This window comes from Mizuhopecten yessoensis, unplaced genomic scaffold (genome assembly GCF_002113885.1).
Source record: "Mizuhopecten yessoensis strain PY_sf001 unplaced genomic scaffold, ASM211388v2 scaffold1945, whole genome shotgun sequence".
NCBI classification, from domain to species: domain Eukaryota; kingdom Metazoa; phylum Mollusca; class Bivalvia; order Pectinida; family Pectinidae; genus Mizuhopecten; species Mizuhopecten yessoensis.
In genome coordinates this window covers 71,406-91,992 of record NW_018404300.1, presented here as the reverse complement: position 1 = coordinate 91,992, position 20,587 = coordinate 71,406, and the positions used below count along the sequence as shown (strand labels likewise).

Genomic DNA, 20,587 nt, shown 5'->3' with positions numbered 1-20,587 from the left:
GTTTGCAATGGATCAGTACAGTGTAAATGTATACAAACTGGAAAATGACCGATTGACCAATATAACCAATAGTTATATATGTACATTTGATATAGATAAAATAAACACAAGAAATACATAGAGCTGTTTAAGCTAAGCTCTTTCTTTTTCATCTTTATATATCATGGCTATAGATAGATTTAGATGTATATACCGGGGTATGTATGTAAAAACAGCTGATGTAACAGATGAGATGTTTGGGTTGTAAATCTACTTGATGTAACTCTGGGCTTTCAGTGGACCCTTGAGAAATATTTTATATAAAAAAAAAAATGATTTGACTTCTTAAATTGCTAAATATCCATGATCAACTGGAGGTCCTTGTACCTGATATTCCTGTATTAATATTTGTATATATATATTTAAATTTGTTACGGTATATGCCTCATAATCAAAGCAATACCCATAATCAGTTATCACTCTTTATTTGGCTACAATATAATATACCCCGGGGTAAGTAATTGTATTCCAACTTTAAAGGTGTATTCTTTAGGTAGTAAATCCCTGTCGACGTCAGACCTGTATTCTTTAGTATCTAGATCTGACAACTGACCTAGCTCACCAGCTGCCAAATAATGTTATAGGTGGACAAAATACTCTGAGGATTTAATAGTAAAGAGTCCTGTTTTAATTTGTAGTGATGTTGATGGACTTTTTATGGACTTTTTGTCTGTTAATGTGTTAAAGTCACATTCAATAAAAACGTGATCAGAAATTTCTATACGCTATATTGGGAACTGACTGCGAGGAATCTTACTTTTGGTTTGATTTCATGGAAAGATTTACCCAGTCAACTCTTGAGTGTTGTACCAGATCTTCAAGGGTTAGTAGGATAATCTGTTGTCAACAAACGGCCTAGAGCTCTTTCACCTCACCAGGAAGTTCAAAGTATTGTTAATTGTAACGTGATATATTATGACCTGAAACTGAAGCAAAGGTACCTATCCTGGATGAGGACAAGAAATACTACAGCAACTGAAGTACATACAGAGAGGTATGGAACTAGTCCAGCAAAGAAAACATGGGTTATCAACTTTAAACTGTGTAATGTAACCAAAGTTTACAGTTGGTTGTCAAGCTAGTTGGTAGGAAAAAAAATACCACTTGAATCACAAACAATTTTGATTTGTAAAAAAAATCAGCCATTCTGACATCATGAGGAATAAATACAATGACATCACAACTTTTCATAGAACAGGAAAAGTTGGTGGTGTTTCTTGTGTAGGGCTAAGTGGAGATTAGTAAGAGGATTGCAATACATTAGTCCCTTTGTTAAGGAAGTCTAGACCGTCTGGGCTTACCAGGCCCAACTTAACCCTGTTTTATATAATGATTTCATAAGGAAAGTGGTGGATATATGTAATGGTTGTATGCAGATTATAGAATCTGTCTGTATACATTACAGAATGAGCTTGTGTGCCTGTATAAACATACCTACTGCAGTTCACGTATACCTTATGTGTATCCGTATAACTTACTATTCTTCTACATTAATATTTGAAAAGGCTGGTTATATTTTATCATCTTTTATTGTGATGAGTTATGTGGTTGTTGGTGACACATGTCTACCACCTGTGTGCTTTCACAACTGTTACTCGATACCATGGGGACAACAAAATGCATGGCGATAGTTATTATAATGTGCTAAAACTTGTTGAAGCCATAGACTGCTATGAATAATTTCTTGTTTAAATACATGTTGCTTCTTCACAGCAGTAAACATTAGAATGACTCAACTCTTTCTATAAAGAAAACATTTTGGTGAATTTGGAGTTTTATAAAAGCTCCTTCCCCTTCTGACATATTTTTTGCTGTATTTTCCCAAAATAATTGCAGAAATCACTTTCTTTTCCCAAATTAAGTTTTCTTGGTAATATTTTCCCAAGGAACACATGTACATGGCACAGGCCCCTGTCAAAGAGAAGTAGAAAAACTATGAATGTAATTGTGAAATTTTACTGCATGACTTACTACAGCTTCTAGAAATGTTGGAGTGTTTTAACTTTGTTCTAATTTGTTACTGTAGTAATGGTCTAATAGTTACCCCAGCACCTTTCTCCAAACAATAACAAACGCTATTGGATTTTACAGTCTGACACATTTGTACATTTACAGACGATTTGTATCCGACGCCCATCTGTTTACGAGGACAATTGTAATCCTAGACTGAGCTTCCACCATCACAGTATCTCGCCAGCCATCCACCAGGAAAGCTGTTACTAGGAATGACTGATTGGCGAGCGTTTGTATATGGAGGTTTGGCGTCTATGACAGCTGAGTTGGGTAAGTTCCATCTATACAGTTCTTTCTTCTGTCTTTAAAAGACTGTGGTACTTATTTCACATGTCAACCAATGACAATTATCGCCAGGCCAGATTTCTCTTATATTTTCATTAACTGTTACATTTAGGGGCAAAACTTTTTTCATTCACCATAACTATGTTACAGTGACCTATATTTTCTTCTTCACAAAACAAAACAAAATCGTTTCATGGGCCAGGAGGCACCATAGTCTAGTGGTAGGTCGTCGGGCTTGTGACCAAAGGATTGTAGGTTCGAGTCACGTCACGGCACTGTGTTGTATCCTTGAACAAGATACTTGACTCCGCTTATTCCAGTCTACTCAGCTTATTATTATTATAATAATTAAAATTTCTTCGCATTTTAATGCAAGTTCAGCTAGAGATGAAGGGTTTTCACACAGCCTACCAGTAACTACATTGTAAGTCACAGTGACCGGTACTTTCCACTGCACTGAACGTTAAAAGAAATTTGTTCCTGAGTGACAATTTTGGTGCCTATCAAATAAGTTTAATCTGCTGTATCATCAAATTAAGGATGCTTGTACCACTGCCAAAAACTGTAACTACATGTAATAAAGTATTGGAAACTGTTTTTTTCTGGGATGACTGTAGCCTTGAAATTATTTCTGAAAAGAAAACCATACCTTACAGGACTTTTATGAAAGATAATAAAGTTGAAAGAAACCAAATATGATCAACAACAGTGTTCTAGTGAGAGAGAAGACATTGAATGTGTCTAGACTGGGACTCAGACCCTGGACGTCTAGACTGGGACTCAGACCCTGGACGTCTAGACTGGGACTCAGACCCTGGACGTCTAGACTGGGACTCAGACCCTGGACGTCTAGACTGGGACTCAGACCCTGGACGTCTAGACTGGGACTCAGACCCTGGACGTCTAGACTGGGACTCAGACCCTGGACGTCTAGACTGGGACTCAGACCCTGGACGTCTAGACTGGGACTCAGACCCTGGACGTCTAGACTGGGACTCAGACCCTGGACGTCTAGACTGGGATTCAGACCCTGGACGTCGCATTTGTATATTATAGCTGTAACCGATTTAATTACCTGGTCAACAGAAGTGTACTAGCTAGCCTAAATGTGATTAAGGGGAGGTTAATTTATATAGTGGAAATGGCAGTGCACTTGCACTTGAACAGGTATCCTTAATGTGTGAAGTTTTGTTTCACACTACAATGTATAATTAGAAGACGGATATTATTCTCCTACAATCAAATTTGTGTCTATTGCTACAAAATAATAACAGGATAAATAACACTTCCACTCCACCAAATGGGAAAGAAAAAGACTTTAGGCCAAATAAAAACAATCTTGTGTTTCTGCTAACCCTACCTACCCTAGATTTTTGTGTCTACCCTTAAGTTTTTATTGGCATTTAGTGATATGCACTGTTAAAGTCAGAACTCCTACTCTATATAGATATAAGCATAGTAAAAATATTTTTTAGATTAAAAAAAAATTGCCGACCTACCTACCCTATCTTTTCTTAGGATGACAGCAGAAACACAAGTGGTCCTAAGAGCCATACCCATTAGTTCTTTGTGGTTAATATCATAAACACTCAACAAACTGCCCAGGCTGTCTAGTTGTGTACCGTAACTTGGTCATAGTGATCTGTATCTTCTACACCATTAAACATGGAAAATGTTGAACAACATTTCAGCATGCAGGTTGTTTACAATTAAACAGATACCTGAAGTTGATCATATTACTTAGTTATTCTGACACCTCTTTTATTCCTCAACTAATATTGTATATATCACTGTTCATCATTCAAAAAACTATTTCTTTGTGTAGTTTCTACACGTAAACAAGTTTACCTTTCATGTAAAAACCATTTTAACAGAGAAAAACAAAGTGGTATACCGGTAATGATTACCTATGAGTCTTTACTTCTTGTTACATCACATTACTTAATGTTATCCAAAAAAATCCAAATGGTAATTAGAAAAAAGGCTTAAAATTTCAATTTGTCTACTCTGTTTACGATGCATGTAATTTTTTATCTCCCGCTTTCACCGAAACAGGGGATATTAATTTGGGTTTGTCGGTCTGTCACGCTTCGTTTCCGTGCAATAACTGCAACAAATATTAACCGATTTTCCTCTCAGCCAAGTTCGATGACCACTTTCAGCGGACTTTATTTGGCGGAGTTATGGCTCCTTGAACAACGAAAAACATCATTATCTGCCGTTTCTGTTCATTAACTCTCGCAAATATTATCCTATTGTCTTCAAACTTGGTAACAGGATTCAACACCTTAAGGGCTCAGCCAAGTTTGACAACCACTTTAATCAGACTTCATTTGGCGAAGTTATGGCCCCTTGATTAACGAAAATTCGTCATTATCTACAGTTTCCACTTAATAACTCTAGCAAATATTAGCTAAATTCCTTCAAACTTTATAACAATGTTTGTGTTCCTCTGTCTTTCCACCCATCTCGGGCACTCTTTGTTTTTCGTGTGATTTTTGCTGAAGATATTGTGCAGATATTTCAACCATATTCCGTATGCACATCCAACTCATGCTAAGTTTGCCAACCGATGTGATTTGTGCATATTTACGGAAAATTAATGAGGTTAGTGAACTCTGATGGATTAAACGATTAATTTACACCGTGATACCTACATGTTCAATAAAAAGTCCAACTTCTGTATAAGGCTTTTTTTCTCCTTCAAGATTCAAGCTATACATTATGTCTCAACAGCATTATACTCTCATGTTAAAAACCTAACCTCAATAATGTTTATCTACAATATGTCTTGCAAGCGGGGGATATAAATTCCACAAATTTGCTTGTTCATTGTAAATAACCTTTGGTTAAATGAAGATTACTTGTCCTTTTAAATAATATTTAGATAGAAAAGTTATACTTTTGATAATACTTATAAATTGAAAATTTAGATGTAGTTTTCCAATACCTCGCTAAGCCTTGGGCCCAATTCCAGAATTATAAATAGAAAACCGTAGTAAGTTCTGTTGGTGGGTTAATGTATGCAGGTTTAGTGTCTGTGGCTGTCAAGGGGAAAATGAAATTTGCAGACGACATCATACATTATCTAATTTTCCACACAATAGCCCCTGTGTAATTACTTTGATGCATGTCATAGGTATACTGCATAGGCTTTAATCCTGAAGTATGGAACCTGGTATTTTGACGGTTCTCGCCCTTTGACTTTCGGCTCATCTGTTATGAACATTCATCCTCAGTATACTGTACTGTGAAAACAAAATGGAGGCTAGGTTTTGTAGGAATAATACTTAAAGTGTTATAAAATAATATTTTGATATAGGGCAGTAAGTATACAGCTGTGTGATTTTGGCTATCATCTAGCAAACTGGTATCTGCTGAAACAAATTCATACTGTGGCCTGTCTCATCAGTTGTAAAATACAGATGTCAATCACTCAACAATGTCATAGTAAATTGCAGTTGAAGGAAGGTCCCAAACTCATTACCATTGTTTATAAGCTATATTGAACACTTGTTAATTTTGAACTTTTAAAAAGGGCTGCGTTGGCCAAGTGGTTAAGGCGTCTGACATTCTGCTACCACTAGTTCGTGGGGTCGATACCTCTGTGTGGCAGTCGCCAGGTACTGGCGGTATGTTGCTGGTTCTTCTCCAGGAACTCTGGCTTTCCTCCACCACCAAAACCTCGCACATCCTAAATGACCATAGCTGTAAATAGGACGTAAAACTCAAACAAACAAATGAACTTTTAAAATGTAAAACTCGCTTTTGAAGCTCAATTATTTTATGTTCCATTTAACATAAGTTAGTGTCTATTACTGGCATTCTACCATACTTTAAACTCACACCCCAGTTACACTATTACCCTTCACTGGTAAAATCCATATTCATCTTAGCATCCAAGGGATATAGTCGGAAGTTCTAAAATATTAAGATAAAATTCTGTTTACAAATTTCAGGGACTTTTCCCGCTGATACCACCAAGACAAGGTTACAGGTCCAGGGCCAGAAGATAGATGTCCACAACCGTGAGCTGCGCTACCGTGGCATGATACATGGCCTGGTCCGAATAGCCAAAGAAGAGGGCGGCAGAGCGCTGTATAACGGGTGAGAATTTACAGCAGTTTTCTTTCTGAGGTTTGAAATATTTGATACCAAGTGGACACAATAATGTACCATACAATGTGTAAAAGCAAGCTGCCCACTTCCCCCATTGGGAGAGAGAGTAAGGTCCTACTCAAGGTAAAGGAATGTTTAGCAAATTTGTTTTTAAGGATCCCTGTGCCAAGGGAAAGAAAATTGTATAAATGAAGGTGTGTCCCGTCTGGGATCAAAGGGGTCTGATCAATGATAAGGCAAATAGTTGGTAATATTTAAAAGACAACAACTCTGTCAGTTTCAGGGATTTCAACCTTTTTCTAAAGGGGCTCAAAATACAGAGTGTTTCATGAGCGCCAGCCCTGGGAGCAGGAAGGCCCCAGTTGAAGTAATCCTTCAAATAACTACCACTAGTGAAGCATCGTCGGCTGTCATTCTGAATATATATATACTAGAGGAAAAAAGAGACTGTGCATGCCTAAAATGTGTTATAAAAATAAATGTGTATGATGTAGAACAACAAGGTTTTCAGGGACAATTTATTTGTTATTTATTAACAGTTGCATTCCATTTTCCATGTTATGGAATCAATAAGTTTCGCTCAGGAGTGACGTAAACACAGCAGGGGTCAATACTGAGTTCACAAAGTTGATACCTTGTATGTCCACCGTTTGCCTGAATGTAAGCATGGCGACATCGACGCATGGAGCCTATCAGATGGTTCAAGAATGCTTGTGGGATGGCATTCCAGATCTGTACCAACGCTGCAGGCAAATCAGCCAACGTCACCGGTTGATTAGGTGATGCCCGTAATCTGCGTTCATTTCATCCCAGACGTGTTCAATGGCCGACAGATCGGAGGATACAGCAGGCCAGGGCAACACGTCAACGTTCTGCTGGGCCAGAAAGTCCATAGCGACACGAACTGTGTGTGGCCTGGCGTTGTCCTGCTGAAGCGTAATGTGACGTTGCTGCCCTTGCACGAATGGAACGACTTGGGTCCGGGGATCTCGTCACGGTAATGTAGCGCGTTCAAATTCCCGTTAACAACCACCAGGGTGGTTGCGTTCTCCCGTTGGCTGTGATGCCGCCCAAAATCATAATGCTGCTTCGCCGAAAGAACGTCGTTGTACCACACACGCGTCACGGCAACGTTCTCCAACGCGACGATACACTCTAAAACGGCCGTCGCTACTATCCAGGTGGACTCGCGACTCTTCCGTAAACAAAATGCCTGCCCAATCCCGTCGAGTAAATCGCAGATGCCTTCTGCACCAGTCCAGACGTACTACACGTTGACGTGGCAGAAGAACTTGGCAGATTGCAGGACGTCGCGGACGGATAGCTTGTTCATGCAATCGGTTCCGTACACTTCTTGGGCTTATTGGTAGCAACCCAGGGATTGTCCATGCAGTCAAAGTTGCGGTTTGGAAGCGATTTCTCAAATGGACAAGCTGAATATGGTTGTCCTGTTGACGTGACGTCACACGAGGTCGATCGCTGAAGTGGCCAAACTGTTGATGTCGTCTCCACAAATCCCGGATTGTGTTTCGATGGACATGAAAACGTGTATAAAGACAACGGCTTGGCCCATACCAGCTTGAAGCATACCAATAATCAGGAGGCGGTCATTTTCATTGAGCCTTGGCATAGCATTAATGACAAATTAAAACGTTATAATGCTGTTTTTACTGTTCACTGGTCTCAACAGAGTGACCCAACAGTTGAAAATTAACTTTCATTGTCGAATTGGATGGCTGGACGAGAAAAACGAGCAAACTGTTCAACGCCTATAGAGAGGAAACTGCACGGGAAAAACCGTCAATGACACTTGGATAGTGTGTATGTGTCATACTCGGTCATGTGTGTGAATTTTCATGTATATGTACAGTTGGTAATACATGTTCTATAACAATTCTCCGCATGCACAGTTTCTTTTTTCCGCTAGTATATATATGTTTCACCCTTTTGATATGCATAAACTGTTTTTAAGAAATATAAGTAAACAGCAAGTATGGTTTCATGATTTGGCCTTTGGGACTTTAGTGAGATTATGTTCTCAAAGTTTATATTATCTGGTGTTTGTGTGAAACTGATGGTTTACAGCCTGCTCCATCACAGCACTCCACCACCCTACAGGATTCAGATATAGGTCATCTGGTCCACTGACTCTGCCTATACTGTACATTTGGGCACCCACACACAAAGTTTTAGTGGTTATGGTTGACTGGTAGTGATAAATGTAGCAAGCTGTTACGCTCTATTTGTCAATTTTAAGAGGAAATTTCTATAGAAGCATTAGCTATTGAAATACTTTCTGTAGATAGTTATTAAAGAAATTACATATCTTACACAAATACAAAGTTTGCTCGAAGCGGATGTTGTACCCTTTCGAGGGTAAATCTAACACTGAGGGGAAGTTATAACACTGTAAAGGTCATTTTTTTGGTGACATTCTTACTTTTGCTGGAATGATTTTCTCACACACAAAAAATAAAGGCCACAAAATTAATAGAAAAATTTATCAGTACCCTAGCATTTTGTTCCACTTAGATTAAAATCCACAAAAATACAGCCCACAACGTTAAAATTGACAACATTTTAACAAATCCATGAAAATTGTGGACGACGAAAAAACTCCTTTTACAGTATATATAGTTACTAGCCGCTTCCTACCAGGGGTCCCGGATTTAAGTTTTAGCTGAGGCAGTGAAAAACAATGACCTCCTTTACGCCTACAAAAGACTCAAAAGTTACGTACGTCATTTATTGATTACTTAGCACAAACCCTGCTTGATGTGTGTGATCTCAATACTTGGCTGGGATACTGTCAAATCCTGGTACCACTTAGTTCGTGCTTCTCTTGAACATTTACAACAATAGAGATATTTTTAAACTGAAAGATTTAATTATGTAAGACTTATAAGTTTTGCCCATTTCAATGAAATTGTGTTGATATATTTCAGAATTGCACCGGCATTGTTGAGGCAGGCTACCTATGGTACAATCAAGATAGGCATTTATCATTCTCTTAAACGGGCTATTGTGAAAAATCCTAAAGGTGAGTGTCATTACTTTAAACCTTAATTATTTTCTTTGGTGATTAATCCACTGTCACACTTTATTATCGGTGTAGAGTCCAGAAGTATTGTAATTACCTGGTACTTAAGATGGTAGGAATCTTTAATGTGATTAATTTAAGTGTTTGATAAAAGCATTATGATATATGTTGCAATATTTGATATGGATAAGCAGAGGGTTTCACACATGATTTAACAAATATTGAGCTGTTTTGGCCAGGTAAGGGATGAACACATAGAAGTCAGTAGCACAATTGTTGTCCAAGTAAAACACAATCCTGGAAAGTGTAACAAATCATACTGATTTTGTTATTTTACCACAAGATATTAGGTCTTACTTATATAATTCTAAACAAATCAAAGTGAAATGAATATGTTCTGATGATCTTACCGTTTTACATAAACTTGTACTAACTTTGGCCTCTGCTTTATGTGTTTGACCTTTGAATAACCTTGACCTCAGCTTCACTTACATGACTTTTAACCTCCACTTTCAGATGAGACACTCATGCTCAACATGTTTTGTGGTGTGGTGGCAGGAGTGGTGTCTAGTGCCGTGGCCAACCCTACAGATGTCCTCAAGGTAAGATCTGGTCCTCCAGGTAAGATCTGGTCCTCCAGGTAAGATCTGGTCCTCAAGGTAAGATCTGGTCCTCAAGGTAAGATCTGGTCCTCCAGGTAAGATCTGGGCCCACTTGTATAAAACATCTCAAAGTTAAGGAAAATCTCAAGCAGTGTATTGTCTATGGGAAATCTTAGACTTGAGGAAATCTCAAGAGTTGAGATGTTTTATACAAGTGGGCCCTGGTCCTCAAGGTAAGATCTGGTCCTCAAGGTAAGATCTGGTAAACCCCCGGTTAATGAAGAGGTGAGTGGGAGTCTAGGGTCCCTAATCATTGACAGTCGGTAAAACCTCAAGTTTGGTAACTTAAGAATCTTCCCCCTTGGGTTGAGATTCCCCTATCTCTCCCCCCCAAGGGGGTGAGAGATTCTATTAATCTCTCCACTGCAACATGAATGATCAAATGTAACTAATTAATGTTCTAGGTGAGAATGCAAGCTGACAGTAGCAAGGAAAAGCGATCTCCATTACCAAGAGCCTTCTTAAACATTTACCAAACAGAAGGCACAAAAGGACTATGGCGGGTAAGTGTAACAATCAACCATACAAAGGATACATGAGGTTTACAGCAAGTATGTGTAAAAGTATACTGCATTAATGAAACACGATGAGTATAGTAAGAAAGTGTACTCAAACTGTTATTAATGGCTGACAGATGATTATTTTCAAGGTTAAGACTTGCTGGTGACAACACTAACAAGAGTCTTCCCGTAGTTACAATTTCATATTCAGGGTGATATCACACTTTTCCCCCATTCCAACATAATATTTACTAGCCCAGGGACTTTGGCTGATAGAACTGTACATCTTTTGTCATCACATGTTGGTTGTCAAGGTCAACACAGACAAGGTTATTATATTTTGGTTGTCAAGGACAACACAGACAAGGTTATTATATGTTGGTTGTCAAGGACAAAACAGACAAGGTTATTTTATGTTGTTGTCAAGGACAACACAGACAAGGTTATTATATGTTGGTTGTTAAGGTCAACACAGACAAGGTTATTATATTTTGGTTGTCAAGGACAACACAGACGAGGTTATTATATGTTGTTGTCAAGGACAACACAGACAAGGTTATTATATTTTGGTTGTCAAGGACAACACAGACAAGTTTATTATATGTTGGTTGTCAAGGACAAAACAGACAAGGCTATTATATATTGTTGTCAAGGACAAAACAGACAGGGTTATTATATTTTGGTTGTCAAGGACAACACAGACAAGGTTATTATATGTTGGTTGTCAAGGACAAAACAGACAAGGTTATTATATATTGTTGTCAAGGACAAAACAGACAGGTTTATTATATATTGGTTGTCAAGGACAAAACAGACAAGGTTATTATATGTTGTTGTCAAGGACAAAACAGACAAGGTTATTATATTTTGGTTGTCAAGGACAACACAGACAAGGATATTATATGTTGGTTGTCAATGACAAAACAGACAAGGATATTATATGTTGGTTGTCAATGACAAAACAGACAAGGTTATTATATGTTGGTGTCAAGGACAAAACAGACACGGTTATTATATGTTGGTTGTCAAGGACAACACAGACAAGGTTATTATATGTTGGTTGTCAATGACAAAACAGACAAGGTTATTATATGTTGGTTGTCAAGGACAACACAGACAAGGTTATTATATGTTGTTATCAAGGACAACACCGACAAGGTTATTATATGTTGGTTGTCAAGGACAAAACATACAGGGTTATTATATGTTGGGAGGCAAGGACAACACAAGACCATTATCTGTGAATAGTGATTTTTATCATGTGACCTATGATACAAAGAGATTATGATTTGATCATATCCTTATGGTGTAATAGTTGTTTTAAAATTTATACATTTGTGACTATAATCGTCCAATATTCCTTACAGACTGTTTTTCTTTGTGACAGGGCGTCGTTCCAACGTCCCAGCGGGCAGCTGTTGTAGCCGGTGTAGAACTTCCAGTCTACGACAGAAGCAAGAAATACATCATAAATCATGGCCTACTGGGTGACACAATATTTACACATTTCATGTACGTATTAGTGATCTGTCCTAGTTATTTCTTTTTTTTCCGTAAATTTTGCAAATCACATTTCATTACTTTGTATATTATGTTGATTACTTAAATTCTCTCTAACCCTTTCACCACTGTAGACCATAATGGACTCGTCCATATCAATGCAAGGTAGAGTCTACTAAAGTTACATAGGGTTAACAGTAAATTCACCTTTATCACAGAAGGCGAAAAAGGAAAAATAAAACTGCACAAAAGATTGCTATTATACAGTATGATATTATTTGTAAAAATTTAGGAATTTTCGTTTAGTAAAATGCATGAACAGTCTATTAATCATTAATAGTCCAGCTCACATTTATTCCCAGACATTTTGTTCCTTATAAGAGTCACTCAATTGTGAGTTGGCTGAGTTAAAGGACATATTTTTGTAATAGAAAAAGACCAATTTGTCCCTGAAACAGCGACTAGATGGTAAGACAACCAGTTCAGTGATAGCTGGATAGTTTGACTACCAGGTTAATGGTGGCTGGATACAAGGCTTGACTGTGATACATGTAATTGTGACAAACTCCAGTGTTTGATGCACATCATTTTCTCGAAGTAATCAAATCAATGCTTGTACAGTGTCACCCATTACTAAATGACTGAGGTGACACATTTTAATATTGTATTACTTTTTTTGCTGACTAGATTTTGTGTTTCTTACAGAGCCAGTATAATAGCCGGTCTGGCGGGGGCCATCACCTCTAACCCCATCGACGTTATCAAGGTAATAATGACCAAAATCATTTGTATGTATACTTGCAAGCATTTCCTACCAACTTCTCTACACCGGGTAAAATCTAACTGAAATGAGACATATAATCCTCTACATCATGCAAATTTCTGTCCACTTTTGTCACGACCAACTTATCCTGGTCAGAGGTCAAGCTCCTGTCACCTTAAGCTTTAGAGTTCAAAAGTTCATAACGGTAACAAAGGATCTCTATCTTGATTAATTTTCGTTTGGCTGGAGAAATGATCATTGGGATTAAAACCTCTCACCAGCAGTGATCTTGACTGTAGTCGTCCTTGATACTCCAGGGGTAACTCTCACTTTTGCCCTCTGCACCCCTGGAATATTTCATAGCAAAATCAAAGGGACACAGCTATCTATTTGATTGGTCTCCTGTACAAAGACCTGATCAATCACTAGGATGATACCTGTCATTTGAAGCATAGAGAGGAGCGACACTGATTTCAAAGCCAGTCAATTTTACAGTTACGTGACTGACAGCTTCTTTTGATGTTCATCAAAGGATCAACTAGTCTTCTTGTCTCATCCACAAGGTGCTGCACACTGAGCCTTCGATTTTGCTATGACATATTCCAGGGGTACAGTCAGCGAAAGTGAGCGTAACCCCTGAAGTATGGAGGTTGGGCTGGAGTGGAATGAAGTTTAGGTGATGTTATTGGTTATGCTATTTGAGTTAGATTATCATACCCACTAGTAATACATACCCAGACCTGTAATTTACAATATCCAAGAATGAGAAGGGTTGCACCAGCTTGACATTTGATCTGCAAAAGTCATATACACATTTATCATACATAACCAGTATCTTAAAAGTTATATTTTAATATTGCACCTTAAACTGTTGGAAAGATATTATCTTATTTATCTTTTACATAGATAGCATTTGAACAGTTGCATAACTATACATTTACATCTATCTCTCCCTTATTCAGCATATTAAACTCTGACAGTGTAAAGATTAGGGTATACGCAAAGAAAAGTCTCAACAGATTGATAGTTGTTTCATGCTTCTGCGAGATAACAGTCCCATGACAACCATTACTTGGTTTCTTTAACAAAAGAATGCTTGCAAACTTCTTATTCCGGGAATGCATTCGACCGCGTCACTTCATAAGCAGTGTGTCAATGCGCCTACATAACAACCGTTATAAATGAATAAAAATGTTCAAAGGGCTACTCACGTTACTTTACTTCATTTAAAAGCTATGAAAGGTAGAAAAATAGCATTGTTCACTGTGTATTTTCTTAATTTACTCATATTGATGTAGATTCACTGGAACTATATTATCCTACTACCACGGCTACAGTAGTCACCATCGCAGCAACCCGCTTCAACAAGTTTTTCTTTGTTTAATAGCATTTAAAACCTTTTTGGATGTAAATATAAGATTGATCTTCATTTTGACGGCATATATGGTAGTATGAAAGCAGTTGGCAATGAACATATTCTATGATGCGCTATTATGAACGCAGTTGGCAATGAACATATTCTTTAAAGTGCACCATAGAATCTGTTTGTTGCCAACTGCATTCATACTACTGTACACGCCATCAAAATGAAGGTCAATCCTTACTTATTGCATGTTAACAGTGTCGGATTAAGAATTACTTCGACATATATTTAAGTAGTCAATGTATGAAATATTATGTTTCTATTAGGTATCAATAGGATCATGGATCATTTATCAGTTTGATAGATATAAACACATTGACAGTGTTTGATAGATATAACACATTGACAGGGTTTGATAGATATATAACATATTGACAGGGTTTGATAGATATATAACACATAAACAGGTTTTGATAGATATATAACACATTGACAGGGGTTGATAGATATATAACACATTGACAGGGTTTGATAGATATAACACATTGACAGGGTTTGATAGATATAAAACATTGACAGGGTTTGATAGATATATAACACATTAACAGGGTTTGATAGATATATAACACATTGACAGGGTTTGATAGATATATAACACATTGGCAGGGTTTGATAGATATAAACACATTGACAGTGTTTGATAGATATAACACATTGACAGTGTTTGATAGATATAACACATTGACAGGGTTGATAGATATAACACATTGACAGGGTTTGATAGATATATAACACATTGACTGGATTTGATAGATATATAACACATTGACAGGGTTTGATAGATATATAACGCATTGACAGGGTTTGATATATATAACACATTGACAGGGATTGATATATTTAACACATTGATAGGGTTTGATAGATATATATACATTGACAGGGTTTGATAGATATATAACACATTGACAGGGTTTGATATATTTAACACATTGACAGGGTTTGATAGATATATAACACATTGACTGGGTCTGATAGTTATATAACACATTGACATGGTTTGATAGATATATACCACATTGACAGGGTTTGGTAGATATAACACATTGACATGGTTTGATAGATATATAAAACATTGACAGGGTTTGATTGATATATAACACATTGACGGGGTTTGATAGTTATATAACACATTGACATGGTTTGATAGATATATAACACACTGACAGGGTTTGATAGAGATAACACATTGACATGGTTTGATAGATATATATAAATTGACAGGGTTTGATAGTTATAACACATTGACATGGTTTGATAGATATATATACTTTACCAGGGTTTGATAGAAATATAACATATTGACAGTGTTTGATATATATAACACATTGACTGGGTCTGATAGTTATATAACACATTGACATGGTTTGATATATTTAACACATTGACAGGGTGTGATAGATATAACACATGGAAAGGGGTTGATAGATATATAACACTTTGACAGGGTTTGACAGATATAACACATTGACATGGTTTGATAGATATATATAAATTGACAGGGTTTGATAAATATATATACTTTGACAGGGTTTGATAGTTATAACACATTGACAGGGTTAGATAGATATATAACACACTGACAGGGTTTGATAGAAATAACACATTGACAGGGGTTGATAGATATAACACATTTACAGGGTTTGATAGATATAACCCATTGACATGGTTTGATAGATATATAAAACATTGACAGGGTTTGACAGATATAACACATTGACATGGTTTGATATATTTAACACATTGACAGGGTTTTATATATATATAACACATTGTCAGGGTTTGATATATTTAACACATTGACAGGGTTGATAGATATAACACATGTTTGATAGATATAAACACATTGACAGTGTTTGATAGATATATAACTCATTGACAGGGTTTGATTGATATATAACACATTGACTGGGTTTGATAGATATAACACATTGACAGGGTTTGATAGATATATATACTTTGACAGGGTTTGATAGATATAACACATTGACAGGGTTTGATAGATATAACACATTGACATGGTTTGATATATATAACACATTGACAGGGTTTGATAGATATAACACATTGACAGGGTTTGATAAATATAACACATTGACAGGGTTTGATAGATATAACACATTGACAGGGTTTGATAGATATAACACATTGACAGGGTTTGATACGTAGTTAGTATTATATCTATGACAGGTTGTGATGAATGATATCCTTATTTATCGTATAACAATATGAAGTCATAAAATATGACATATTTTGACATCACAAGAAAATAATGAAAAAGTCATAGATTATAAGATATAATATGGTATGGTATTGTTTTCTTCTTGTCATATATTGCAATTTATAAACATATTTCAGCAAGATATTCAGTTTACTGTATGGGAATGACTTTGAAACATACTTACTACCTATTACTCAGTTATTCATTTCCTGTTCTCCTGTGTCAGCTTTCCCAAAGCTTTTGTGATTGTTTTGAATTTGTAAAAAGTGCATAACTTATTTGAGCTTTACAATCCTTCCTTTCATTCCAATAGAATTTAACATGTGAAATCTTCATCAAGACATCAGTCTGTCTAGTTAACCCAGCATGTTGTACCATACCCGCGACATGACTTGCAAGAATGTTTTGGCATCTTTTGAAAAAACTTGTGTGAATTTCCCAGATGCAGAATTATATCTGATCTATGGTTTTGTTGCTTAAAATTAATCTTCATTATACCTGTTGAAATGCAGAAAATTGTAAATGTATGGTTCATGAGTTTTTAGAATGGAATTTGAAAAAAAAAATAGCAACACAGCAACAACAAAAATCCTTTTTTTTACATGAGTGTTTTAAGTGATCAAAAATCTTACGTAAAATAGACAAAAATAAACTTATCTAAAACGCTAGTGTCCATGGAAGAATGCCACTGTAAACAGCTCACAGGTTATCTCCCTTCTTTGCTTCTCACAGAAATATGTGTATAAATTACAAAATATATACATTCCTGCTTTAGGTCCAGTAGAGAACAAAATCACTAGCTTTGAATCATTACTGGCTTTTATTGAATGTAAAAATAAAGAAATTAGTCATTTGTATATGCATTATAACTTGATACACAAAATCTTTGTAACTATATGGGTTAAAATATTTGCATTCAAAGTTCCAAGCTAGTGCAACTCCCTCAAATACAACAAAACATTCAACCGACTTGACATAAAACAGTGATTCATTTAGTATTTGTCAATTTATCATGTAACATTATTATTAGTTATTCTTTTATATGTATCAAAATATTGTTTTACTTGTAATTTAAGTTTTCTTAAAATATAAAAGAAAAAACATATTTGTGTGTTTGTATATTATAAAGCAAACATATTAGATAGGAAACATTTATTAGACAAAAAAATCAAAATGAATTTAACTATCAGATAGTATTGACATGATCATACATCTAGAGGTACTATTCTAAATTGGGATAAAAAGGAAATATTTCATAAAAAATACTTCGTTTTTAAAAATGCTGAAATTTATTAAAATATTCAAGTCAATCTATTTTTAAAAATACTGACATCAAGACAATTTTTTGAAGATTCTAGTGTTAAGACATTTCATGTAAACATCTTACCCTCTGGTATTTAAATATTGACATCAAGACATGTTATTTAAATACTGATCAGAAGACATTAATTTTGTTTTGATACTTATGTTATATTTTTATGACATTGTAAATTGACAGGCAGACATTCTATGTTAACATTATAAGCTACTTATTTAGATAGTAACCACTTTGAGACATCTTTTATAATTACAGGTATTAAGTTATATAATGATGTTCAGACTGTTTGTGTTTCTCTAAATACTGATGTCAGTTCAATATATGATGAGTTTGATTTTAAGACATTCCATGTTTAAAACAAGATTAAAACATTTTGTAAAAAATAAAAAATAAATTGAGGGTTAAGCTTTCTACATATTATGTAGGTAAGATATTTCTTGTAAAAAAAATCATTAGTTCTGCAATGATAATTTCAACATGTTTTTGAATTTCATAAAAAACACAATTTCATAATAATTGAAAAATGGATTGTATCACATTGCACCTAGATGTATGATCATAAATACATTTAATTAGAAAACAAAGTTTATTGTTTTAATATTTGTAATTATATAAATTAGATATACATGTAGCATAGTTACCATATGCACATATTAACCATATTTTATAAGATTTTGTAATAGAACAGATTTTAATAATTGCTTTCTAGTTAACATTAAAATCATGACTTCGCACTGTCATAAGGGGGCAGCATAATTCGCAATATTGTAAGTGGCTTCTGTTGCCATGGCACCCTTTGATGTCATCATTTGTTGGTTGGTTTTGTTGTTTTCAACTTGAAGGTACAGTTTAGCTCATCATCATGGCGACTAGCTCCTGAGTGGATGGCCGATTGAATCGAAGGATTGATCACATGATACATCTTTTAGCCCCTCCCCACTCTTGACACGAGGCTGGGGTCAAAGCGGGGTCACGCATGTGACGAGGCCCTAGCGACTGCCCTCACCCGAGCATAGTGGGTTACGTAAATTAGTGTATGTTAACTCAAAATTAAATGGTCACATGACAGTACATATTTGTTTGACATGCTTTTGGTTTCTACTTGTTTGGATTGCCTGTGAGTTTTGTATGGTGACTGGTCTGAGAGAGTCATTGTAGTCGATAAACACTTTGTAACATTCATTAATAAGAGAATTAGTGTTAAAGCTACTATTTTTGTATGGAGGCCACACAGTAATGAGTATCCCTTGACCATACCAAAGACCAGGGAAGGTAGATATTTCTGATGTCAGATAAGCCGATGACAACACTAAATTCAATATTAAATTGAAATTCATTGGAGAAAATATCCCCTACTTTACACTTTAATTTCTTGGTTTGATATAATTTGTTACAATTTTGTTTATTTCATAAGCATTTTTCAAAAGAATGAGTTTTTGTAGGCAATGAGAAAAAAATGAAAATAATTGTGTGTTGGAAAGTTGTACGAAATCATAGGATTACTTTATTAGGGCCCCGTATCGGAGATATGGGTGCCCTATAGTAATCACTCTGTCTGTCTGTCTGTCCGTCCACAAATTTTGTTCCTGGCTGATAACTTTGGTATTTATTGACCGGTGTACATGAAACTTGGTCAAGATGTTCAGTTCACAAAAATACACATTGAGGTAAAAAGTCAAGGTCAAAGGTCACGGTCATTAGGTTCAAAGGTCAAGGTCAAATTTTACATCTTTTCACTGATGAACATTTTGTTATGACATTATGAAGCAAAGTTGATCAGAATTAAACAAGGAGTCAACTGACCAAAGGTAAAGGTCAAGGTCATCGGGTCAGGGTCAAGGTCAAATTTTGTAGCTTTTCACTGGTGAACCAATTCGCTTTGACGTTATGGAGCAAAGTTGTTGGGAATTAAACAAAGAGACACACTGAGGTAAAAAGTCGAGGTCAAAGGTCAAGTAGATAGGAAAGTATCTAGTCCTACGAGACGAGGCTCAAAGGTCAAGGCCATGAGATTCAAAGGTCAAGGTCAAATTTTGCATATATTCACTGATGAACATTTTGTTATGACATGATGAAGCAAAGTTGATCAGAATTAAACAAGGAGTCAATTGACCAAAGGTCAAGGTCATTGGGTCAGGGGTCAAGGTCAAATTTTGTAGCTTTTCACTGGTGAACCAATTCGCTATGACGTTATGGAGCAAAGTTGTTGGGAATTAAACAAAGAGACACACTGAGGTAAAAAGTCGAGGTCAAAGGTCAAGGCCATGAGATTCAAAGGTCAAGGTCAAATTTTGCATATTTTCACTGATGAACATTTTGTTATGACATGATGAAGCAAAGTTGATCAGAATTAAACAAGGAGTCAATTGACCAAAGGTCAAGGTCATTGGGTCAGGGGTCAAGGTTAAATTTTGTAGCTTTTCACTGGTGAACCAATTCGCTATGACGTTATGGAGCAAAGTTGTTGGGAATTAAACAAAGAGACACACTGAGGTAAAAAGTCGAGGTCAAAGGTCAAGGCCATGAGATTCAAAGGTCAAGGTCAAATTTTGCATATTTTCACTGATGAACATTTTGTTATGACATGATGAAGCAAAGTTGATCAGAATTAAACAAGGAGTCAATTGACCAAAGGTCAAGGTCATTGGGTCAAAGGTCAAGGTTAAATTTTGTATCTTTTCACTGGTGAACATTTTGCTATGCC

The 20,587-nt window shown here is 36.0% G+C and overlaps 1 protein-coding gene across 3 annotated transcripts in view; it reads left to right on the top strand.

The window, feature by feature from the left end:
• Positions 1-20,587, top strand: part of LOC110442943 (kidney mitochondrial carrier protein 1-like) — a 38,188-nt gene that overhangs the window by 7,967 nt on the left and 9,634 nt on the right. Inside the window, exons 2-9 of one of the 3 annotated variants that reach the window (XR_002462058.1) lie at positions 2,155-2,322; positions 6,297-6,444; positions 9,402-9,496; positions 10,013-10,098; positions 10,563-10,661; positions 12,046-12,170; positions 12,864-12,924; positions 18,726-18,898. Coding sequence is in view for 2 of the 3 variants with exons in the window: in XM_021486838.1 (XP_021342513.1) it covers positions 2,265-2,322; positions 6,297-6,444; positions 9,402-9,496; positions 10,013-10,098; positions 10,563-10,661; positions 12,046-12,170; positions 12,864-12,924 (672 nt within the window). In the remaining variant the exon portion in view is untranslated. Of the gene's footprint in view, positions 1-826; positions 1,034-2,154; positions 2,323-6,296; positions 6,445-9,401; positions 9,497-10,012; positions 10,099-10,562; positions 10,662-12,045; positions 12,171-12,863; positions 12,925-18,725; positions 18,899-20,587 lie in introns of those variants that run through there. The other 2 variants (XM_021486845.1, XM_021486838.1) reach the window with 2 other exon arrangements.